The sequence below is a fragment of the Nerophis ophidion genome, linkage group LG02 (genome assembly GCF_033978795.1).
Source record: "Nerophis ophidion isolate RoL-2023_Sa linkage group LG02, RoL_Noph_v1.0, whole genome shotgun sequence".
Taxonomy (NCBI): Eukaryota; Metazoa; Chordata; class Actinopteri; order Syngnathiformes; family Syngnathidae; genus Nerophis; species Nerophis ophidion.
Window position 1 is genome coordinate 59,604,903 of NC_084612.1, and position 26,500 is coordinate 59,631,402.

Genomic DNA, 26,500 nt, shown 5'->3' on the forward strand with positions numbered 1-26,500 from the left:
CTAACACAGAGGTCCAAAATGTTGAAAGAGCCATATTGGACCAAAAATACAAAAATTGTTATGATCCGCTGCCCGGATCATATTATATTCTGGTTTTGTTCCATTTTTGTATTATATTCTGTTAGTGTGTGACTTCCTTAGTTCCTGGTTTGTTCTGTTACTATAGTCACACATTAGTTTCACCTGCCCCTTGCTTTTGAAGCGCACCCGTTTTCTGATTGCTCTCCTGATTTAAGCCTGCCTTCTTTGTTATTACACGCAGTTTGTGTTCTACTAAAGTGACGATTCTGAATCCATGTTAGTACTTACTAGCTTCCACGCTAAGCGTTTTGTTCCCATAGCTCCCATGCTAGCTGTTTTGTTTTGCCTTTTGTGCCTAGCGGAAGTTTTCTGTTTCTTAGTCCGTTTAAAGTTTAAATAAATCATTATTTCTTACCTTTACGCTGTTTCCAAGCCCGAACTGCATCAAGAGAGAACGCACCCGCATCACAATGCCCCGCAATCGTCACAAAAACAAATCTTGTCTGGAGCCGCGAAAAATTAAAAGCCATATTACATACAGATAGTGTGTCATGAGATATAAATTGAACTAAGAGGACTTAAGGAAACTAAGTGAGCTCAAATAAAGCTACAAATGAGACATAATGATGCAATATGTACATATAGCTAGCCTAAATAGCATGTTAGCATCGATTAGCTTGCAGTCATGCAGTGACCAAATATGTCTGATTAGCACTCCACACAAGTCAATAACATCAACAAAACTCACCTTTGTGCATTCACTCACGCACAACATTAAAAGTTTGGTGGACAAAATGAGACAGAAAAAGAAGTGGTATGAAACGCGTCCTAGAATGTCGGAGAAAGTTATACATGAAACCAGGGGTGTCCAAACTTTTTCCACAGAGGGCCGCACACAGAAAAATTTTAGCATGCGGGGGCCATTTTGATATTTTTCATTTTCAAACCATAAGAAAATATATGGATTTTTTTTTAATCCTTATGGCTCCTGGGCAGCATAGAGGGTCTCAGTCGCTAAAATGTTAAAAATAAGTCAAATTGTTATTATTATTTTTTATTTAATGCTTACAGTAAATCTCTATATCAACCCGAGGTTTGTATAAAGTAAAAAAAATAAGGTTTAATGCTTTTTCTGTCAAAGACAACTTAGTTTTTTATAGTAAAACTGAAATATGCAGTATTTAGATGGATAGATAGATAGATAGTACTTTATTGACTTCTTCAGGATAGTTCCTTTATTTATCAATTAAAGCCCTCAAAAATCAATAATGCAGGACACCATTGATTTTAATTATTTATTATTTTTGAGTAATCACAGTGAAAAGTTAAATAAAATCCTACTAAATATATTTAAGATCCGAAAGGTTCCCCACTCATAAAGTGATAAATTTTTATTATCATTTTGTTTTTTACTTTTAACACTTAAATTTCAAGATCAACTTCCGATATATCTGTCGATTTTAAGTTTGAACTATTATTTTGTGTGTTTTATGCTCTTTTGTCAAAACTTTGACGTTTTTATATGGCAACCACACAACATATGCAATATTTTATCCACATAAAACATTTTAAATTTATATTTTTTAAGTAATAAATCATTATAACATAGATTTTTTCTCCTTTTTTTTTGAGCAATGAAAAAAAAAGAAAATAAAGACAAAAGGAACAAAAAAACTGTGTGCTAAGTGATAACTTTTTTTTAGCTATTTGTACTCTTTCTTTTTTTTTCTTTTTCTGTAATTCCTCAGCCAAACACCTTAGAGCCATATAACTTGTTATGTGACAAATGCTAACTATTATTATGGTCACGTTAGCTTGCTGGCATGTTAATGTTAGCTTGCTAACTTTTTTAGCCAGTTTTGCTACCGTTTACCCAAGACTCATGTCTTGGGTAAACGGTATGCTAGCTGGCTAACTTAAACATGCAAACTTTTCCGTCTAATTTTCCACTTTTTTCTCTGTTTCCGAAGCCATACACCATACAGCCGTGTTAATAGACGTGTGAGACAAGCTATCTGTTAGAATGCCATCGTTAGCACATTTTTTAAGTGTTAGCATTTTAATGTGCGCATGTCTGTGATGGCCCTGCGATGAGGTGGCGACTTGTCCAGGGTGTACCGTGCCTTCCGCCCTAATGCAGCTGAGATAGGCTCCAGCAGTCCCCACGACCCTGAAAGGACAAGCCGTAGAAAACGTTTTAGGCTAGTTCTGTAATTCATTTTGTACAGTTACACCTAAAACTCATAGGTCCATGGTACAGATAGCAGGCCCATCAAAATTTCCACGAGAATTTTCGAGTTTTCTATACTGTACATTCGAGCTCTACAATTTATCTTAACAACTTTGATAGGGATTCAATCACATTTTTAAAGTAATACACACATAAATGAAGATGGTATAATATAATCACGTATAGTTGACGATATTGCCCATCTTTTCTTTCTCCAGACCACTGTGAGGTGTGAAGATGAAGATTGCTGTGATCGGTCAGAGTCTGTTTGGCCAGGAGGTTTATAAAGAGTTGAGAGAAGATGGTCATATCATCGTCGGAGTATTCACCATCCCTGACAAGGACGGCAAGGCTGACCCACTGGGTAAGTATACTGCGATGTAGGATGCTTTTTTGGGTCCTGTCCACCCGCTCGGGCAAATCATATAGTTGATGTAGACGCCCATATCTGCTGTACAGATTTACTTTATAAAAGAGAAGTGTGGGATACTTGTCTTGTTGCATTATTTGTATTTGACTGTTTATTATTGTTTGGCGCTGGAGGGGAAGAAAGAGAAGCGAACTGTATTAACCTTGTAGATTGTTATAGTAACACTAGGTTAAGCTATGTCACTGTGCCATGTGTTACCCAGTTTCCCCTGGGGGAACAACGTTAATATATGTTTGATGAAACGTGATTATATGCATGCATGTACAGTAGAGATGCGCGGTTTGCGGTCTCATCCGCGGAGTCCGCGGATAAACCGCGGGTCGGGCGGGTGGCATGACGAAAAAATAGATTTTAAATAGATTCGGGTGGGTGGCGGTTGAATCATTTGGAAATATTTGATATACATGGTTCAGGGACCGGTAACTTTTACCGTTCAAAGAGCCATTTTGGACCCGTGTCACAAAGCGAAGAAGACCATAGGAGACGTAAACATTCTCAAGAATGTCTGCTGGCAGTCACCCAGTGAATACGTTTTATGGCGTGCTATGAAGCCTTTGCCTTTGACGCCTTCTACATCATGTACACTCTACTTTCCAGTCCAGCAATATGTTGTCTGCGGCGACACACACACACGACTGAGAGGCATACTGGGTGATACAGAGTACACTAATGAAACAATTTTAACACTCTTACTAATATGCGCCACGCTGTGAAGCCACACCAAACAATACTGACAAACACATTTCAGGAGAACATCCTCACAGTAACACAACATAAACGCAACACCACAAATACCCAGAATCCTTTGCATCCATGATAGTTCCTGACTATGTTATATACCCCACTAGCAGCAAACCCTGCCACCCCCGACCCCCCACCCCCCCGTGCGTCGGTAAGGTGGGCAGGGTTGGGGGCGCGGTGGCGGCGATGACCAAGAAGAACGCGTAGTTGGAATATAATTACAACACTTTATGTACATATTTATATAATATTTACATATTTATATAATATGTAACTACAAGCTCCATTCACAGACAGAGTCCCATTGCTTTTGTGAGCGGTCGAGCGAGTCAAAAGCCATAAAAAATAAATAAATAAATAAATAATAATATATTTTTTTATTTTTTTATTTGTGGCGGCCGTAATTCTTTCATGGCGGCCGCCACAAATAAATGAATGTGTGGGAAACCCTGCATGCATGTATGCATTTGTGCTTGTATATGTACAGTATGTGCATCTGTATGTTTGGAAAGTGAATGTGCGTGGGGATGTATGTACTGTGAGTGTGTATGTATGTACTGTATTTGTGTATGTATGTGGGAGCATATGCACCTATGTATGTGGGTAAATACCTATGTGTGCGCGTATGTATGTATGAATTAATAAATGTCCGTATGTATGTATGAATAATTGTGTGAATGTAAGTATGTACATGTATTTGTATGTACGGTATGTGCAGGGGCCAAAGTACGGCTCAGCCACCCACAGAGCCCAAACCAAAACAGCAGGTGCAGTGCCCAGGGAACAAGGGACCACCGGCCCCATGCTGTTAGGCTGGCCAGCGACAGGACACCCAGAGCCGGGCCACCATTTCCGCCCGGCAGGCCAATGGCAGGCTTTAGACTGAAGCGCCCAGGAGAAGCCAGTGACTTCCACCCCCCGTAGTCGGACTGGAAGATGGCCACGCCCAACAAGCAACCGGGCCCCCACCACTGCCTAGCAAGGGCCGCGGGAACCACTCACCCTACCTGCAGGGACCCTAACAATGGAACATCAAGCAACTGCCCTGGTGGAGACTCTCCCTGAAGAAAGAGGAAGATTAAAAAAAAAGAGATCACAGACACGCTGACATACAAGGTCACTCACTACCGTAGCAGCTGGCCACCTTGCAACCCTGCAGAATTCCATACAGCACACCGAGCTGCCACGATAGATGCGGGGACAAGACCCAGCAGACCGCAACCCTAACGGGCATCCGGAAGGGGTGGATGGCGCGACCCAGGGACCCCAGACACGCAGCCTGTTGCTGTGGGGGCGAGCTGGTGTGGTCGTATTTGCTTCCGACTCGGTGCAAAGTGTAAGAGTCTTTGAAAGAGTCCTAGCCTTTTTGGGGTCCATCGGAGTACTGCTTGAGAACATTCCTGCTGATTACTCCATACAGTGTTTGACACCCTATGCCGCAAGTATACGGTTGATTTTGAAGTCGAATCATTAGACCTACATCCGCATTATTCAGATATATGGGTGAAGAGAGGTGCCGAGCTGTCAATTGATCACCACCTCGTTAGGAGTTGGATTAGATGGCAGGGCAGGATGCCGAACAGACCCGGCAGACTAACCATTTAGTGAGAGTGTGCCGGGAATGTTTGGCTGAGTCTTCTGTTCATCGAGTCTTTAACTGTCGCCTCCAGCAGAGCTTTGTCTGCATTCCAGGGGAGGCAGAAGATATTGAGTTTGAGTGCATTGTATCGCTACCTTCATTGCTGAGGGCCAATCAGACCTGTGCCATTCTTTGTAGTGATCCCCAGATCTGATGATAGACACTAGAAATTTAGGAAGGCCATCAAGCTGAAGGAGTCTTACTGTGCATCGATGGCTTGTGGGACTTCTGAAACAGCTGACAAAGCGGTGTGCAGATTTGGCACTGCTAGAAGCAAAAACTCTCGGGTGTGGGAGTTTTTTGAGGCCATGGAAAATGGTATTCAAAGAGGTTCTGCCAAACCACCCGACATCTCAGAAAAGAGAAGCAGTCCCCTGTCCACTATGTGTACAGTGAGGACGTACACTTGCTGACCTAAACTGTGGCTATTATCAGGCGTTGTAAGAAATACTTTGAAACAATTCATAATATCCATACATCCATCCATTTTCTACCGCTTATTCCCTTTTGGGGTCGCGGGGGGGGGCTGTCGCCTATCTCAGCTGCAATCGGGCGGAAGGCGGTATACACCCTGGACAAGTCGCCACCTCATCGCAGGGCCAACACAGATAGACAGACAACATTCACACTCACATTCACACACTATGGCCAATTTAGTGTTGTCAATCAACCTATCCCCAGGTGCATGTCTTTGGAAGTGGGAGGAAGCCGGAGTATCCGGAGGGAACCCACGCATTCACGGGGAGAACATGCAAACTCCACACAGAAAGATCCCGAGTCCGGGATTGAACGCAGGACTGCAGGACCTTCGTATTGTGAGGCAGACGCACTAACCCCTCTGTCACCATGAAGCCCAATGCTGACAAAACTTTCTTTGAGGAAACACAGTCTGAAGACACCACCGTGGACATCTCCATCACCATTGCGGAGGTACCTGAGGATGTCAAAAAACTCCACAGTGGCAAAGCTTCAGGGGTGGACAAGATTCGCTCTGAACCTTTAAAGTTCTGAATGTTTTGAACTGTTTTGGTTACACGTCTCTATTGCATGGAAGTTGAGAACGTCTGGACTGGCAGGCTGGGTGGTGGTCCCCACTTTACAAGAAGGCCATTATTGTTAGCTGTAAAAGGGTGGATTTTACCTTCTTTGCCACCTGTCATGGCCTCTTTTGGGCTTCCAATTTTTGTGTCTGCGCAGGTGTTCCTAATCACCACTCATTACTCACCTGTCTGTGTCTGCTCAATCCCCACTGATTGCCTGCTCCTTATCTATGCCCCTGTGACTCTATTCATTGCAAGTTTGTTGTACTCCTTGTAGCATTGACACTGACATGACATCACAATCAATACAACTCACTGAGATTAAATGCCTTTTCCAAGAGTCATCTAGCCAAGAGGGCAGTAAAACAAAATTACAGAAATACATATAACAACAACAAAAACAGCAGCTGTCACACACCACAGTTACAAATATAAATTACCACAGTTACAAATATAAATTACTTACAACATTAACATAAAATATGCTTTAGGTCATAAAAATATAAAATGTTTCAGTAAAAACAATTACAAAGTACAATGCCCAATACAACTACAAACCCCGTTTCCATATGAGTTGGGAAATTGTGTTAGATGTAAATATAAACGGAATACAATGATTTGCAAATTCTTTTCAACCCATACTCAGTTGAATATGCTACAAAGACAACATATTTGATGTTAAAACTGATAAACCTTTTTTTCTGTGCAAATAATCATTAACTTTAGAATTTGATGCCAGCAACACGTGACAAAGAAGTCGGTAAAGGTGGCAATAAATACTGATAAAGTTGAGAAATGCTCATCAAACACTTATTTGGAACATCTCACAGGTGTGCAGGCTAATTGGGAACAGGTGGGTGCCATGATTGGGTATAAAAGCAGCTTCCATGAAACACTAAGTAACTCACAAACAAGGATTGGGCGAGGCTCACCAATTTGTAAGCAAATTGTGGAACAGTTTTAGAACAACATTTCTCAACGAGCTATTGCAAGGAATTTAGGGATTTTACCATCTACGGTCTGTAAAATCATCAAAAAGGTTCAGAGAATCTGGAGAAATCCCTGCACGTAAGCGATGATATTACGGACCTTTGATCCCTCATGCGGTACTGCATCAAAAACCGACATCAGTGTGTAAAGGATATCACCACATGGGCTCAGGAACACTTCATAAAACCACTGTCAGTAACTACAGCTGGTCGCTACATCTGTAAGTGCAAGTTAAAACTCTACTATGCAAAGCGAAAGCCATTTAGCAACAACACCCAGGAACACCGCCAGCTTTGCTGGGCCCGAGCTCATCTAAGATGGACTGATGCAAAGTGGAAAAGTGTTCTGTGGTCTGACGAGTCCACATTTCAAATTATATTTGGAAACTGTGGACGTGGTGTCCTCCGGAACAAAGACGAAAATAACCATCCGGATTGTTATAGGCGCAAAGTTCAAAAGCCAGCATCTGTGATGGTATGGGGTCATATTAGTGGCCAAGGCATGGGTAACTTACACATCTGTGAAGGCACCATTAACGCTGAAAGGTACATCCAGGTTTGGAGCAACATATGTTGTCATCCAAGCAACGTTATCATGGACGCCCCTGCTTATTTCAGCAAAAAATGCCAAGCCACGTGTTACAACAGCGTGTCTGCTTAGTAAAAGAGTGCGGGTACTTTCGTGGCCCGCCTGAGGTCCAGACCTGTCACCCATCGAAAATGTGTGGCGCATTATGAAGCGTAAAATACCGCAACAAGACCCTGTACTGTTGAACAACTTAAGTTGTACATCAAGCAAAAATGGTAATAAAATTCACTTTCAAAGCTTCAACAATTAGTTTCCTCAGTTCCCAAACGTTTATTGAGTGTTGTTAAAAGAAAATGTGATGTAACACAGTGGTGAACATGCCCTTTCCCAACTACTTTGGGACGTGTTGCAGCCATAAAAATTCTAAGTTAATTATTATTTGCAAAAAAAAATAACGTTTATGAGTTTAAACATCAAATATCTTGTCTTTGTAGTGCATTAAATTGAATATGGGTTGAAAAGGATTTGCAAATCATTGTATTCGGTTTATATTTACATCCAACACAATTTCCCAACTCATATGGAAACGGGGTTTGCAGTTTCTCGATCCTTTAAGATGGACTGAAATTCCTCCAAAGTGATCAGTTCAGTTGACCTCAGATCCTTTTGCAAGTCATTCCATGACTCTGGAGCGGAGTATCGGAAGTTTTTTTTTTTTTATCAGGATTTTTGTTGGCTCTAAAAAAAAACATGCTAAAGAATGTCCTGCTACCTTAAGCTGTAGCGACTGGAATGTCTACACATAAAATAACACAAATAGGGCGGAACAAGCCCAACAAGTAATTTATATATAAAAACCATCCATCGAGACAATCTGCGGACTGACAAAGATGGATAGTTTGGCGTTGCAGTAATAAAACGTAAGTTACAGTGCTATGCAGTATCCAGTTTTTTTTCCAATGAGTGTCAGGTGCATTCATATAAAGCAAGTCTCCATAATCTAGCAAATGTATGAAAGTGGTAAGGATCAAGCATTTCCTAACTAATGCACTTGTTTCTAAAGATAAACCCCAATTTAACTTAAAGTTTTGACAGCATTGACCTTTCTTGTTATCGACCTCTGCCTGTTTTTGAAGCTTTACCCTCTTGCCCTTTCCTGTATTCGACTGAGCTTTTGTATACTGATCTTCACTTGGAAATTAAACTTATGTGCCTCTCACCTGCCAACTTTCTTTGTCAAGTCCTTGACACCTGTGTTCATAATAAAGTCGTGTCTGAGGTGGAAGGAGTTTAAGTATCTGGGATCTTGTGAAGGAAGGTTGTAGTGTGAGATGGATAGACGAATGAAAACTGCATCTTCATAATGCGGTTGTTGCACTGGACCGTTGTAGTTAGGGGAGACAAAGCTCTCGATTGACTGGTCCATCTACAGACCCCGTTTCCATATGAGTTGGGAAATTGTGTTAGATGTAAATATAAATGGAATACAATGATTTGCAAATCCTTTTCAACCCATATTATGTTGAATATGCTACAGAGACAACATATTTGATGTTCAAATTGATAAACATTTTTTTGTTGTTGCAAATAATCATTAACTTTAGAATTTGATGCCAGCAACACGTGACAAAGAAGTTGGGAAAGGTGGCAATAAATACTGATAAAGTTGAGGAATGCTCATCAAACACTTATTTGGAACATCCCACAGGTGTGCAGGCTAAAAAATGCTCAGTCTTTCACAAGAAAGGATGGGGCGAGGTGCACCCCTTTATTATTTATATTAGCTTCTGTGTGTTTTCTCCTGAACCATACTCAGTCGTTTCCGCTGCAAATAATACTAACTTTTAAGTCTTTTGTAACTTTACAAATGTCATTTATGTAGAGATTGAACAGTTTTGGTCTCAGTGTTGATCCCTGGGGTACACCACAAGATATATTTAGGGCTGTAGACGTGTGTTCGCCTAGCTTCACGTATGGCTTCCTGTTGGTTAAGTAGCTTCTTACCCAGTTCAAGACCAACCCTCTGATGCCCTACCTTTGTAATTTGTTAATTAATATATTAAGATCTATTGTGTCAAATGCTGTTGTTAGCTGCACACTGTTTACCATCTATTGAATTGGTAATCTCCTTCGTTATTGAAATGAATGCCATCTAAGATGTCAGCTCTGTATTTGTATCGGTTCTCCACAAGTCATCCACTTAGTTTATCCAAATGACTTTCTTTGAGCTTTATCTCTAATCAGACCATTATAGCCTTAAATTGTTGATTTTTAAACCGCAGCTACAGAAGCGGAAAAGGATGGCGTGGCCGTGTTCAAGTTTCCTCGCTGGCGTGTGAAGGGCCAGGCCATTGCCGAAGTCGTGGCCCAGTACAAAGCCGTTGGAGCCGAACTCAACGTCCTGCCCTTCTGCTCCCAGTTCATCCCCATGGAGGTTATTGACCATCCCAAACACGGCTCCATCATCTACCACCCGTCCCTGCTGCCTCGCCATCGGGGAGCTTCTGCTATCAACTGGTGAGTGTTCCACAAGAATACCGGATGAACTTAAAAATATGAGGTCAGGAGGTAAACTTACAAAATCAACAGGGGATTAAATACTTGTTTTTCCTCACTATATGTAAATGCTGAACAAACTTTTGGCTTTTATGATGACACGTACTTTATCAAACTCAATCAATCAATCAAACTGTATTTGTAAAAGCGCTTTTCATAAATAAAAGAAATGCAACGCAATGTGCTTCACAAAGTTAAAAACAGTACCCGGGTGATTGATAACCCCCATTGTCACATTAGTATGCATGGACATACATACCAAACACAAACACACACACGCAAAACGTACACACTTATGCAACTATAAGGACAAATGATTGCATGGCTGAGTACAGAGGAGACATGTGAGTAAACACTATCACATCTTCACCAGGAGGTCACCAGACCGTGGCCACCATGATGCTTACACAAAAGCGCCCCCACAAGCACTGCCGATAACCCCGAAGGCAGATGGCTCATCCCCTAAACGTTGGAAAATAAAAATAATAAAACTTATCAAATAATAAGAACCATGTATAGAGATAAATAATAAAGTACAAGTTAAGAAATATGAAGATTAATAGAAAAAATAAAACATATTTATTTATATATATATATATATATATATTAGGGATGCGAATCTTTGGGTGTCCCACGATTCGATTCAATATCGATTCTTGGGGTCGCGATTCGATTATATATCGATTTTTTTCTATTCAACGCGGGTCCCGATTCAAAAACGATATTTTTCCGATTCAAAACGATTCTGTATTCATTCAATACATAGGATTTCAGCAGGATTTACCCCAGTCTGCTGACATGCAAGCAGAGTAGTTGAATTTTTTTAAAAAGCTTTTATAATTGTAAATGACAATGTTTTATCAACTGATTGTAATAATGTAAATTAGTTTTAACTATTAAACAAACCAAAAATTCGACCTGTTTTATCTTCGTGAAAACATTGGACACAGTGTGTTGTAATTATGAGATGCAATGCAAGTGTAAGCCACTGTGACACTATTGTTCTTTTGTTTTATTTTTGTAAATGTCTAATGATAATGACCCAAAAAGGGCATAAGCGGTAGGAAATGGATGGATGGATGGATAATGTCAATGAGGGATTTTTAATCACTGCTATGCTGCAACTAATATTGATACTGTTATTGCTAATATTCATTTTTGTTTCACTACTTTTGGTTTGTTCAGTGTCGTGTTCGTGTCTCCTCTCAATTGCTCCGTTTATTGCAGTTCTGAGTGTTGCTGGGTCTGGAAATGGATTACATTGTTATGGTATTGCTGTGTATTGTTTTGTTGGATTGATAAAAAAATAAAAATAAAAAATTTTAAAAATCGTTTTGAAAAAAAATGAGAATCGATTCTTAATCACACAACGTGAGAATCGCGATTAGTATTCAAATCGATTTTTTCCCACACCCCTATTATACATGTATATATATATGTATACATATATATATATATATATATATATATATATATATATATATATATATATATATATATATATATATATATACATACGTTATGTCAGAAAAAACACAGAGGCTACTGTATAACATCCCTACAAGCCTGTTTCGAAGGTTTCAATGCTCGTCGGGGGATTTTATAAATGAAATAAAATCCCAACAAGCCTGTTTCGCAGGTTTCCTTGCTCTTGACACGGTCCTGGCCCTCGTCAGAGGATTTTATAAATAGGGAAACCTGCGAAACAGGCTTGTAAGGATGATATAGCCTCAGTGTTTTTTCTGACCCAACGTTTATATATATATATATATATATATATATATATATATATATATATATGTATATATATATAGACAGATATGTTCTGTACCAGATTATAGCTAAATAGCTAATTTCCATCTGCAGTCCCTGGCTACCTAAATTAAAGAGATACAAAAATCATGCAAGAAAATCATACCAAATCACATAATCAAATTAAATTAAATTATGTATATATATATATATATATATATATGTGTGTGTATGTATATATATATATATATATGTGTGTGTATGTATATATATATTTATATATATATATGTGTGTATGTATATATATATATGTATGTATATATATATATATATATATAGAGAGAGAGAGAGAGAGAGAGAGAGAGAGAGAGAGAGAGAGAGAGAGAGAGAGAGAGAGAGAGAGAGAGAGAGAGGACTGTCTCAGAGAATTAGAATATTGTGATAAAGTCCTTTATTTTTCCGTAAATTCAACTAAAAACATGAAAATGTCATACATTTTGGATTCATTATACATCAACTGAAATATTGCAAGCCTTTTATTATTTTAATATTGCTGATTATGGCATACAGCTTAAGAAAACTCAAAAATCTTATCTCAAAAAATTTTAATATTTCCTCAGACCGAGTAAAAAAAAAAGATTTATAACAGCAAAACAAAATCCAACATTTGAAAATGTCAATTAATGCACTCAGTACTTGGTTGTAAATCCTTTTGCACGGATTACTCCATCAATGCGGCGTGACATGGAGGCAATCGGCCTGTGGCATTGCTGAGGTGTTATGGATGCCCAGGATGCTTCAATAGTGGCATTTATCTCATTTGCATTATTGGACCTGGTGTCTTTCAGCTTCTTCTTCACAATACCCCACAAATTCTCTATGGGGTTCAAGTCAGGGGAAATCGCAGGCCAATGGAGGACAGTAATGCCATGGTCGGTACACCAGTTACTGCTTGTTTTGGCACTGTGGGCAGGTGCCAGATCATGCTTGAAAATGAAATCATTATCTCCATAGAGCTTTTCAACAGATACAGCTTCAATAGCCGTATTCCCATGGTCAAGCCACTCCTGAACTCTAGAAAACGGAAGTTCCCTCAGTCAGCAATGGTTTGGGGAGCCATGTCAGCTGCTGGTTTTGGTCCACTGTGTTTCATCAAGTCCAGAGTCAATGCAGCTGTGTACATGCTTCCATCTTTTGTAAAGCTCTTTTGAGATGATTTAATTTTCCAGCATGATCTGGCACCTGCTCACAGTGCCAAAACCAGCAGTAACTGGTGTACTGACCATGGCATTACTGTCCTCCATTGGCCTGTTTCACAGGTTTCCCTGCTCGTCAGGGGATTTTGTAAATAAAATAAAATCCCCTGACGGGCAGGGAAACCTGTGAAACAGGCTTGTAGGGATGATATGGTCTCTGTTTTTTCTAACCTAACGTATATTCCGCTATACCCCGGTATTGAGCAGTGTATAACAGATAAACGACAGAAACCTTGACTATATATACATATATATATATATATATATATATCAATGTTTATTTATATAGCCCTAAATCAAAAGTGTCTCAAAGGGCTGCACAAACCACAACGGCATCCTTGGTACAGAGCCCACATAAGGGCATGGAAAAACTCACACCCAGTGGGATGTCGGTGACAGTGACAATGATTAATCAATCAATCAATCAATGTTTATTTATACAGCCCCAAATCACAATTGTCTCAAAGGACTTCACAAATCATAACGACTACGACATCCTCGGAAGAACCCACAAAAGGGCAAAGAAAACTCACACCCAGTGTGCAGGGAGAATTCACATCCAGTGGGACGCCAGTGACAATGCTGACTATGAGAAACCTTGGAGTGGACCTCAGATGTGGGTAACCCCCCCCCCCCCACTCTAGGGGACCGAAAGCAATGGATGTCGAGCGGGTCTAACATGATACTGTGAAAGTTCAATCCATAGTGGCTCCAACACAGCCGCGAGAGTTCAGTTCAAAGCGGATCCAAGACAGCAGGGATAGTCCCGTCCACAGGAAACCATCCCAAGCGGAGGCGGATCAGCAGCGTAGAGATGTCCCCAACCGATACACAGGCGATCGATCCATCCTGGGTCTCGACTCTGGACAGCCAGTACTTCATCCATGGTCATCGGACCGGAGCCCCTCCACAAGGGAGGGGGGGACATAGGAGAAAAAAGAAAAGAAGCGGCAGATCAACTGGTCTAAAAAGGAGGTCTATTTAAAGGCTTACTATGAGATTACTATGAGAAACCTTGGAGAGGACCGAAAGCAATGGATCTAACATGATATTGTGAAAGTCCTATCTATAGTGGATCTAACATAACGGTGAGAGTCCAGTCTAAAGTGGATCCAATATAGTAGTGAGAGTCCCGTCCATATAGATAAATAAATAAATAAATAAATATATATATATATATATATATATACAGTATATATGCTGTGTATATACTGTATATGAATAGTAAATAGAACTAAATAAAATCTTTCATAACTAACAGGATAAAAAGTAAAAATAATTAATATCAGATAAAACCAGATCAAAAAGGTGGGTCTTAACCCTGTTCTTAAAAACATGAACGTTCTCTGCAGCCCTGAGGGCCTCCGGCAAGCTGTTCCATAGACGGGTGCCGTAATAGTGGAAAGATTCCCAACCGTGACTTTGTGTCCTGACTTTTGGAATAATTAGGAGATGAGTGCCAGGGGGTATCAGGGCCCGGAAAAGTTCATAGGGTAAAAGCAAGTCTGAAAGATAAGAAGGCCCAATACCATAAAAACATTTATAAACCATAAGAAAAACCCTAAAATTGATACTGAAACATGCGTCCAGCCAATCCAGAGATTTTAAAACTGGTGTAATGTGAGCCCGCCTTCTGGTCTTAATGTAAATATGGTACATCTAAAATGGTTTGAATTGTAATGTTCTCCTCAGAGCCCTTAACGCATGTCCTTTCTTGTTATTTTTTTCTTCACACAGGACCTTGATCCATGGTGACAAAAAGGGCGGATTCACTGTGTTTTGGGCTGATGATGGACTTGACACTGGACCGGTCCTGCTGCAGAAGGAGTGTGACGTTGAACCTAATGACACTGTCAACTCCATCTACAACAGATTTCTCTTTCCTGAGGGTGTCAAAGGAACTGTAAGTGTGGGGAAGTTAGCAGAAAAAATATTTATTCTGATTTACACACATGCTCCATTTACTACACGTTCCCCTCAGTTTATGAAATCAATTACCATTTATTTGGTCTCTGTGGTGTTCAGCCTCAGGTTGTTCTTGGTGCACCACCCTGCCAGTGCCTGTATTTCCTTTCCTTTCAGGTCCCAACTGCTTCCTGTTGAACAAATAAATGGTCCAGCGTTAAAAGCAGATGAGGACAATATAGGTCAAGAGTGTGAAACAAACCTCTATTTTTTGGTTCTAGGTGGAGGCCGTGAGGCTCATTGCAGAGGGGAGGGCTCCACGGATCACACAGCCAAAGGAAGGAGCCACATACGAGTGCATCCAAAAAAAAGACAATTCAAAGGTACAAATTTAATTGGTTCCATGACGGAACTTGTAACTCAAAATACAAATTGACTGTATTCTGAGTCCATCGATAATGCAACCATTTTAGCATGTAACATGTTTTTTTTATTGAAGACTACCAGGTAATAATGTAAAGCATTTACTTTGGAGGGGAAAAAAATACATATTTTAGAGTAGTGTTTCACATAGTTGACTTTCCCGTTATGCAGTTATCACAATTTAAAATCACATTAAACTGGACTGAAATGTATGTGTATGTATGTGCTTATGTGTGTATATGTATGTATTGTATGTATGTGTGTATATATATATATATATATATATCATCAATCAATCAATGTTTACTTATATAGCCCTAAATCACTAGTGTCTCAAAGGGCTGCACAAACCACCACGACATCCTCGGTAGGCCCACATAAGGGCAAGGAAAACTCACACCCAGTGGGACATCGGTGACAATAATGACCCAGTGGGACGTCGGTGACAATAATGACTATGAGAACCTTAGAGAGGAGGAAAGCAATGGATGTCGAGCGGGTCTAACATGATACTGTGAAAGTTCAATCCACAATGGATCCAACACAGTAGCGAGAGTCCAGTCCAAAGCGGATCCAACACAGCAGCGAGAGTCCCGTTCACAGCGGAGCCAGCAGGAAACCATCACAAGCGGAGGCGGATCAGCAGCGCAGAGATGTCCCCAGCCGATACACAGGCAAGCAGTACATGGCCACCGGATCGAACCGGACCCCCTCCACAAGGGAGAGTGGGACATAGAAGAAAAAGAAAAGAAACGGCAGATCAACTGGTCTAAAAAGGGAGTCTATTTAAAGGCTAGAGTATACAAATGAGTTTTAAGGTGAGACTTAAATGCTTCTACTGAGGTGGCATCTCGAACTGTTACCGGGAGGGCATTCCAGAGTACTGGAGCCCGAAATGAAAACGCTCTATAGCCCGCAGACTTTTTTTGGGCTTTGGGAATCACTAACAAGCCGGACTCCTTTGAACGCAGATTTCTTGCCGGGACATATGGTACAATACAATCGGCAAGATAGGATGGAGCTAGACCGTGTAGTATTTTATACGTAAGTAGTAAAACCTTAAAGTCACATCTTAAGTGCACAGGAAGCCAGTGCAGGTGAGCCAGTACAGGCGTAATGTGATCAAACTTTCTTGTTCTTGTCAAAAGTCTAGCAGCCGCATTTTGTACCAACTGTAATCTTTTAATGCTAGACATGGGGAGACCCGAAAATAATACGTTACAGTAATCGAGACGAGACGTAACAAACGCATGGATAATGATCTCAGCGTCTTTAGTGGACAGAATGGAGCGAATTTTAGCGATATTACGGAGATGAAAGAAGGCCGTTTTAGTAACGCTTTTAATGTGTGCCTCAAAGGAGAGAGTTGGGTCGAAGATAATACCCAGATTCTTTACCGTGTCGCCTTGTTTAATTGTTTGGTTGTCAAATGTTAGAGTTGTATTATTAAATAGAGTTCGGTGTCTAGCAGGACCGATAATCAGCATTTCCGTTTTTTTGGCATTGAGTTGCAAAAAGTTAGCGGACATCCATTGTTTAATTTCATTAAGACACGCCTCCAGCTGACTACAATCCAGCGTGTTGGTCAGCTTTAGGGGCATGTAGAGTTGGGTGTCATCAGCATAACAGTGAAAGCTAACACCGTATTTGCGTATGATGTCACCTAGCGGCAGCATGTAGATGCTGAAGAGTGCAGGGCCAAGGACCGAACCCTGGGGAACTCCACACGTTACCTTAACGTAGTCCGAGGTCACATTGTTATGGGAGACACACTGCATCCTATCAGTAAGATAAGAGTTAAACCAAGACAGGGCTAAGTCTGACATACCAATTCGTGTTTTGATACGTTCTAATAAAATATTATGATCGACGGTATCGAAAGCAGCGCTAAGATCGAGGAGCAGCAACATAGATGACGCATCAGAATCCATCGTTAGCAATAGATCATTAGTCATTTTTGCGAGGGCTGTCTCCGTCCAGTGATTTGCCCTGAAACCGGATTGAAAGGTTTCACATAGATTGTTAGACGCTAAGTGTTCATTTAACTGCTCCGCAACAATTTTTTCAAGGATTTTTTAAATAAAGGGAAGGTGAGACACCGGTCGGTAGTTTACCATGAGGTCAGGATCGAGGTTAGGTCTTTTAAGAAGAGGATGATTAACCGCTTTTTTGAATGCTAGGGGAACAGTGCCCGAGGAGAGTGATAAGTTTATAATATTTAGCACTGATGGACCTAATAATACAAAGAGCTCCTTGATCAGTTTCCCAGGAAGAGGGTCAAGTAAGCATGTTGTCTGTTTTATTCCATTTACACGTTGTAACAATTCCTCTAATGTTATTTCCTCAAAACGAGAGAAACTATTTTGGAGGGCAGTATCCGCCGTATATACCATCGTATCAGTGTTAATAGAACCCCGTTGTAGCTGGGACACATTGTCTTTAATCTCCTTTCTAATGACTTCAATTTTCTTACTAAAGAATTGCATAAAGTCATCAGCTGAGTGGGTTGAGCTACTGGAAGGGTTCCCTTGTTGGGTTAGCGATGCTACCGTACTAAACAAAAATTTAGGATCGTTTTTATTACGGTGGATGAGATTTGAGTAATATTTAGCTTTAGCTAAGGTAAGCATGCGTTTATAAGTTATTAAACCATCACTCCATGCTTGATGGTGCACCTCAAGTTTAGTCGTGCGCCATTTGCATTCCAGCTTTCTACATAATAATTTCTGAGCTCTAGTTTCTTCTGTAAACCACGGGGTGCGCTTTTTTGGAGCCTTTTTTAACTTTAGCGGTGCAATGTTATCAATGGTTTCGCGCAGGGTGTCGTTAAAGTTGTTAGTGAGGTTATCAATAAAGCCCACATACTTTGGGAATGGTGCCATTACCGAGGGCAGTAGGTCAGCAAGCGTTTTCGTTGTGGCCGTATTAATGTTGCGGCTGCTATAGCAGTTATTATTATTATTAGTTTGACGAACATGCGTCTGAACCTCGAATTTTACAAGGTAATGATCGGACAATACTTTAGTATATGGGAGTATCGTAACTTTGGAGACGGTGATACCCCTGACAAGCACTAGGTCTATCGTATTACCGTTGCGATGCGTGGGTTCATTTATTATTTGTGTGAGACCACAGCTATCAATTACAGTCTGGAGCGCTACGCACGGTGCGTCCGATGGGGTATTCATATGGATATTAAAGTCCCCCATTATGATTATATTATCGGCGTGTGTCACCAGATCAGCAACGAACTCTGAGAATTCATTGATAAAGTCCGAATAGGGCCCTGGGGGGCGGTAGACAACAGCCAGGTGTAGAGGCAGCGGTGTGACAGACTTCATAGTAAGCACCTCAAACGATTTATATTTATTATTTATGTTAGGACTAAGGTTAAAGTTTTCGTTGTATATTAGTGCGACCCCCCCACCCCTTTTAAGCGGACGGGCAATATGCGCATGTGTAAAGTTAGGAGGACATGCCTCATTTAGCGCAAAAAAGTCGTTTGGTTTAAGCCAGGTTTCGCTGAGACCGATGACGTTAAGATTGTGGTCTCTGATAATATCATTAACTAATAACGTTTTGGGAGACAATGATCTTATGTTTAAAAAACCTATATTATAGGTAGTGGGCTGTTTTAGGGAGTTTTTGATCAAATTATCCGTAGTAGCAATATTAATAATGTTGTGTTTATTATGCCCAGTGCATTTAGTATAGTTACGACCATATCTAGGAATTGATACGACAGGAATTTTCCGATTGTTTGATTGTTGCTTTGATAAACTGCACGCATCATGGTTAGCCACCTCAGTAACGGGGATTTTCCGATTGTTTGTTTGTTGCTTTGATAAACTGCACGCATCATGGTTAGCCACCTCAGTGACGGGGATTTTCCGATTGTTTGTTTGTTGCTTTGATAAACTGCACGCATCATAGTTAGCCACCTCAGTAAAACACATGTCCAACTCTGAAACACTCAAAGCAGAAAAAACGTGTTCTGATTTAACTGACTCCTTACCCAGACCAGTAGTCTCGCATTTTCCATTTAAATCCGTCTTCAGGATGGAGGGAAGTGGTGTTCTGTGGGGATTAGCCTTCTGCTTTGTTTTTAGCCCCGCTCGACATCCGCGTTTCCGATCACACCGCTGGCGTCTGCTCCGTAGACGGCCCCCGCTGCTACTATACTCCCCTGCTTCACAGGCCGCTGGATGTAGCCGCCGACGTATTCCCATGCTAGTTAGCATGTTTAGCACGCACGCGTCTATCAGTCCAAAACGGCCCGATATGTCCACATCCAGAAGTGTCTGGCGGTCGTACGTGATCACGGAGTGACCACGATGTGAGCCAGCCATAAAGTCTGTGGAATTGTCCGGTATTTCTGCCAAATGTTCCATATATATATATATATATATATATATATATATATATATACATATATATATATATATACATATATATATATATACATATATATATATATACATATATATATGTATATGTATATATATGTATATATATATGTATATGTATATATATGTAGATATATATATATATATATATGTGTGTATATATATATATATATATATATATGTATATGTATATATATATATGTATATGTATATGTATATATATGTATATATATGTAGATATATATATATATATATATATGTATATGTATATATATGTATATATATATATATGTATATATATATATATATATGTATGTATATATATATATATGTATATATATATATATATATATATATATATATATATATGTGTATATAATTTGTGTATATGTGTGTGTATATATGTGTGTGTGCGTATGTATATATGTAGGTGTGTGTGAATTTAAATGTATTATATATAGATACTCTATAGCGTCTACGCAGCAACCACTGAATTGAATTATATTATATATATATTATTGTATTATATATTGTATATATATATTGTATATGTATAGGGATGGGACCTAATAAGTTTACTTCTTCCCACTCTCTTTTGAGCCAATCTTGACATCTACAAAAGATTAGTCACATGTAATGTTTACAATGTAGGTGTAAATATAATGTATGTATATATTTCTTTTGTATTTTATGTCATTCTTTTGTTTTGTTTGCATGGCTCAAAATAAACAATTTATTCATTCAAGTGTACTAGATCAGCAGTGTATAATAAAGATGGTTACACAACCTGAATGATAAAAAACAAAAATACATTTAATAGCAGTACAGTAAAATTTTCAAAATGTAACAAGTTGTTGCAAATGTACTCCAAAGGGATTACTTTTCACCAATATCGGGCCTTAAACAGCGTGTGCAAGTTATGAAATGCGTGTACTATTCGAATGCATTTACAAAACGGGTGCAGATTCCCTATTTAAATGAGGCATGTACCACGCAGCGTTCCTCAGAGAGAAACTCATTTCCTGCACATTCATGTTATCATCAATGGTGTTTTGCCATGTTTTGAAACATGCAGCAAACTTTTACCACTTTTTATTGGCCTTTTGTAAAGCAGTCTTGCAGTGCATTTATATAATATGTCTGTTTGTTAGTTTTGTCTGTTTGTTAGTTAGTTACAACATCACTCAAAAAGTTAGGGGCTTATTTTTATGAAACTTTAAGAAAATTCCTGGGATGGGATAAGGAAGATATTCTGTGTTAACAAGCTTCAAATTCTGTGTCTGCTTGTGGTCCCGCCTCCATCCGCACAGGCAAAGTGTATGACAAGAGGGTTCATTCCATTTCTTTCACTCAACTATAAATGGCTCAAAAAGTTATCGGAGGATTTTGATTAAACTTCAGGCAAATGTCTGAAATGGAATAAAGAACAAGTGATTACATTTTGGGGCTGATCGAGATCACTGTCTGGTAGAGATGCGCGGAAAGGCAATTATATCATCCGCATCCGCATCACCAAGGTCGTCATCCACCCGCCATCCACCCGCCGTCCACCCGAACCAATATTTTATCAGGTCCGTACCCACCCGCCAACCGCCCGCTGAAATACATCAGAGATTGTCCGCCTTTACCACTCACAGAGCTATTTAAACCTGATTCACAGAATAATGATGACAATTGGAGTCGTTAACGTTCTCACTTCTACTTCTATCCAATAGCGTTCATCCTGAATACAAGAATATGGGCGCGCTGTGATGCCATTGCCTTAGACACCTTCAACAACATGTACGAACCGATTGTTGGTCCGGCAACATGTTGTGTGCAGCTTACGCAATCACGCGTTCAAGACTGAAAGGCATACTGGGTGATACAGAACTTACTAATATGCGCCACGCTGTGAAGCCACACCCAACAAGATTGACAAACACATTTTGGGAGAACATCCTCACAGTAACACAACATAAACACGACACAACAAATACCCATAATCTTTTGTATCCGTGACAATTCCTGAATATATTTTACACCCCCGCGCCCCCAACCCCGCCCACCTTACCGACGCACGGGGGGGTGGGGGTTGGGGGGGGGGGGGGGGTTGCTGCTAGCGGGGTGTATAAAATAGTCAGGATGTGTCATGAATACAAAAGATTATGGGTATTTCTTGTGTTGCGTTTATGTTGTGTCACTGTGAGGATGTTCTTCCGAAATGTGTTTGTCGTTCTTAATTGGTTTGGCTTCACAGCATGGCGCATATTACTAAGAGTGTTAAAATTGTTTATATCACAACCATTAGTGTACTCTGTGTCACCCAGTATGCCTTGCAGTCGTGTGCGTGATGCCGCGGAAGCCACACACAACATGATGCTGGACTGACAAGCAGATCGTACATGTTGTAGTAGGCGACAAAGTCAATGGCTTCATAGCACGCCCTAATACTTATTATCTGGGTGACTACCGGCAGTCATTCAGGAGAATAATATCGTCTCTTATTGTCTTCTTCGCTTTATGACACGGGTCTTAAATGGCACTTTGAATGGCAAAGGATACCGATCACAGAACCATGCATATTAAATATTTCCGGATGGTTCAATCGCCACCCGCCCGAATCTAATTAAAATCTATTTTTTCGTCAAGTCAACCGCCCGACCCGCGGTTTATCCGCGGACTCTGCGGATGAGACCGCAAACCGCGCATCTCTACTGTCTGGATTCAGGACTTTAATACTATTTTCAGATTGGAGCTGTCGTAGGTCTTTTTTAGTTGTTATTATGATGTAAATTGTGTCAAAGATATTTTCTGCCACTGACAGCTCGAAGACAGGCAATTAGGAGACTTGAGTATGCACCAAAAACACACATTGTGACACAACAATTATGAAGTCATGTGCAAGATTAATGAGTATAAGTCTGTTTTTTCTCGATTGGAAGACTTGCATGCAGTTTGAAGTCTTTCAAAAACCAGCGTTACAACTAAACTTTGTTCCCCTGTGACAAATGTCTTATTTGTAGATTAACTGGAACCAATCTGCAGAGGCCATCCACAACTGGATCAGAGGAAATGACAAAGTACCTGGTGCCTGGGCAGAAGTTGATGGACAGGTATCTATTAAGTACTGATCCAGCATCTCATCCTCTATCTGTTCCTCCCACATGCATGTTATGTTAATTGTGAAGTGTTATGATAATTATGGTGCACAATAGAAGCATGCATGTTATTTTAATGGTTTAGTGCGGTCAGCAACCCGCGGCTCTCTTTAGTGCCGCCCTAGTGGCTCCTTGGAGCATTTTTAAAAAAAGGATTGAAAAAGGAAAAAGATGTGGGGAAAAATATTTTTTTATAGTATGTTTTTTGTTTGAGGAAAAATATGAAACAAACCTTCCCAATTGTTAGAATTCCCACTGTTTAATATATTTGTGTGTATGCTTCACCGATGACACTATTTGGTGAACATCGTTTTGTCCTACTAATTTTGGCGGTTCTTGAACTCATCATTGTGTGGACTGTGATGTTTCATGTGAAATCTTCCACTCCTTCTTTGTCACATTTTGTCCACCAAACATTTTATGCTGTGCATGAAGGCACAAATGTGCACTTTGTTGATGTTATTGACTTGTTGGAGTGCTAATCAGGCATATTCGGTCAGTCCATGACTGCGAGCTAATCAATGCTAACATTCTATTTAGGCTAGCTGTGTGTACATATTGCATCGGCGTGGCGCAGTGGGAGAGTGGCCGTGCGTAACACAAGGGTCCATGGTTCAATACCCACCTAGTATCAACCTCGTCACGTCCGTTGTGTCCTGCGCAAGACACTTCACCCTTGCTCCTGATGGGTGCTGGTTAGCGCCTTGCATGGCAGTTCCCTCCATCAGTGTGTGAATGTGTGTGTGAATGGGTAAATGTGGAAGTAGTATCAAAGAGCTATACAAGTACAACCCATTTATCACTTAGCATTTTATCATCATTATGCCTTGTTTGTTGATATATTTGAACTCATTTAATATCCTTTACTTTTATCCTCTTTGTATATAATTTATATTTGCATGTCTCATGACACATTATCTGTATGTAATATTGGCTGTATTTCAGATAGTTGTTAGTGTGCCGTTTTGTTCCAGACCACAGCAAACATTAATTACCTAGCTTGCCAAAGATTGTAATAATTCTATTAGAAGAAAGCAGCCTGCCCTTTCCTTTAACTTGGACACTAATCTATACCTTTGGCCATTAAAAGCGAGTATTGTCTAGGAGTTATGTCCCCTTCTGAGTAGCCTCTGATTTATTAAGGGTTTCTAATGTTGTAAAAATGTGTAGAATAAATATTAATGTCAATATTTCTGTCTATGTGCCTGTGACACATAGTCATTTTGATAATAGGCTATTATAGCCAATATAGTCACTTACATCAGGTGTTGTCTTCATCATAACACTTATTTAAGGCTTTTAAAATCAATTTTGATAGTAGTGCAGGCTATTATAGCAAATATGGACACTCATGTCATGTGTTATCTTCATTATAAGACTTATATAGAGCTTTTCATTTTTTGCGGCTCCAGACAGATTGTTTTTTTGTATTTTTTGGTCCAATATGGCTCTTTCAATGTTTTGGGTTGCCGACCCCTGGTATAGTGTAAAGCAGTGGTCCCCAACCACTGGGCCGCGGCGAAGAATTTTTATTAAAAAAAAATATATATATATATATTTTTATTTTTTATTAAATCAACATAAAAAACACAATATACACTTACAAATAGTGCACCAACCACAAAAAAATCCCTTTTTCATGACAAAAATGTCCCTTTTTCATGACAAAGAAGAAAAAAAGACAAATTATTAAGCGTTGACCGGTCCGCGGATACAAAAAGGTTGGGTACCACTGGTGTAAAGTGACCTAGTCAACTGGGATAGGCTCCAGCACCCCAGCACCGCTGAGAAGGACAAGTGATATAAAATGTACAGATATTGGAAAGTGACTTTGTGTGTATGTTTTGTTTGTAGAAAGTGACTTTCTATGGCTCGTCGCTGGTGGATAATGGCACGGCAGCAAATGGACAACCCCTGGAGATCCAGGGGGCGTGCCAACCGGGCCTCGTCACCAAAGGGGGCCTTGTGCTGTTTGGTAATGACGGCAAAGCAGTAAGTTATCCTCTGATATCACGTGCATCACATACTGAACATTATCAGCCTGTGTGGTGTAGAAGTTTGTCTCTTGTCTTACCCTGGATTCTTACTCAATGCGAAATGACTGCGGAATGGCACCGCCACGGCAGCGGACTCTGTCCGTTTCCATTCACGTCAATTTGTCAAGATCCACTGCCACCTGCACTACATATACGCAAAACGTCTATATTTGCCAGACAACATAACGGATCAATTTAGCTAAAATCTGCTTGCTTGCGACAGGAAGTTATGCACAAAGAGAAAAAAAAAATTCTGGGTTACATATGACGTCACACCTGCTTTGCTTTGTTGCGGGGGAAAGCACATGGAGGGAAAACGAGCTTGAACCGGCGATAAGACGAGTGGAAGTCCCATTAGTGGGTGAAGACATGGAGCTGAAAATGCTGCTTTCCAAGCGTTCAAATCGAGAGATAGGAAATAACTTTTATAGAGTCGCGAAATAAGTAGTTCATTAAGGGAATAAAGTCACGGAAATAACAAAAGTGCGTCGAGGGAAATGGCTCCCCAACATGTCGCTTTTTAGCTTCTGGAGTACCATTGGATCAATCAATCAATCAATCAATGTTTACTTATATAGCCCTAAATCATTAGTGTCTCAAAGGGCTGCACAAACCACTACGACATCCTCGGTAGGCCCACATAAGGGCAAGGAAAACTCACACCCAGTGGGACATCGGTGACAATAATGACCGAGTGGGAGGTCGGTGACAATGATGACTATGAGAACCTTGGAGAGGAGGAAAGCAATGGATGTCGAGCGGGTCTAACATGATACTGTGAAAGTTCAATCTATAATGGATCCAACACAGTCGCGAGAGTCCAGTCCAAAGCGGATCCAACACAGCAGCGAGAGTCCCGTTCACAGCGGAGCCAGCAGGAAACCACCCCAAGCGGAGGCGGATACACAGGCAAGCAGTACATGGCCACCGGATCGGGCCGGACCCCTTCCACAAGGGAGAGTGGGACATAGATCATGCTCGTGTCTGCAGTGATCACTTTGTAAAAGGTTTATTTTAACATTAGATTTGTTTGAGAAACGTTTTTTTGATTTATTCTATGCTATACAATATCAATTGTGTTTATTCTATGCTATATAAGTAGTGTTTGAGAGCAGAATTCAGCGTAACCTAGGACAAGAGACCGGATTTGGTTATTAGTTTATTAATAGTTATGATATGGGTGATACCTAGATATAATTACAATTATCTCTGATTGTGGAAATAGCATCATGTTAAGTTAAATATTGTGATTATTGGTGCAGTCTACTCAGTGGCCTAGTGGGTAGAGTGTCCGCCCTGAGATCGGTAGGTTGTGAGTTCAAACCCTGACCGAGTCATACCGAAGACTATAAAAGGGACCCATTACCTCCCTGCTTGACACTCAGCGTCAAGGGTTGGAATTGGGGG

General features: G+C 40.2%; 1 protein-coding gene across 2 annotated transcripts in view; it reads left to right on the forward strand.

The window, feature by feature from the left end:
* The window catches only part of aldh1l1 (aldehyde dehydrogenase 1 family, member L1), an 80,793-nt gene that overhangs the window by 7,322 nt on the left and 46,971 nt on the right, over positions 1 to 26,500 (forward strand). The window contains exons 2-7 of one of the 2 annotated variants that reach the window (XM_061887521.1): positions 2,470 to 2,615; positions 9,902 to 10,136; positions 14,921 to 15,086; positions 15,370 to 15,471; positions 22,923 to 23,012; positions 24,912 to 25,049. In XM_061887521.1, coding sequence (XP_061743505.1) covers positions 2,489 to 2,615; positions 9,902 to 10,136; positions 14,921 to 15,086; positions 15,370 to 15,471; positions 22,923 to 23,012; positions 24,912 to 25,049 — 858 coding nt within the window. In that variant the 5' untranslated portion in view covers positions 2,470 to 2,488. The remainder of the gene's footprint in view (positions 1 to 2,469; positions 2,616 to 9,901; positions 10,137 to 14,920; positions 15,087 to 15,369; positions 15,472 to 22,922; positions 23,013 to 24,911; positions 25,050 to 26,500) is intronic. The other variant, XM_061887529.1, reaches the window with a different exon arrangement.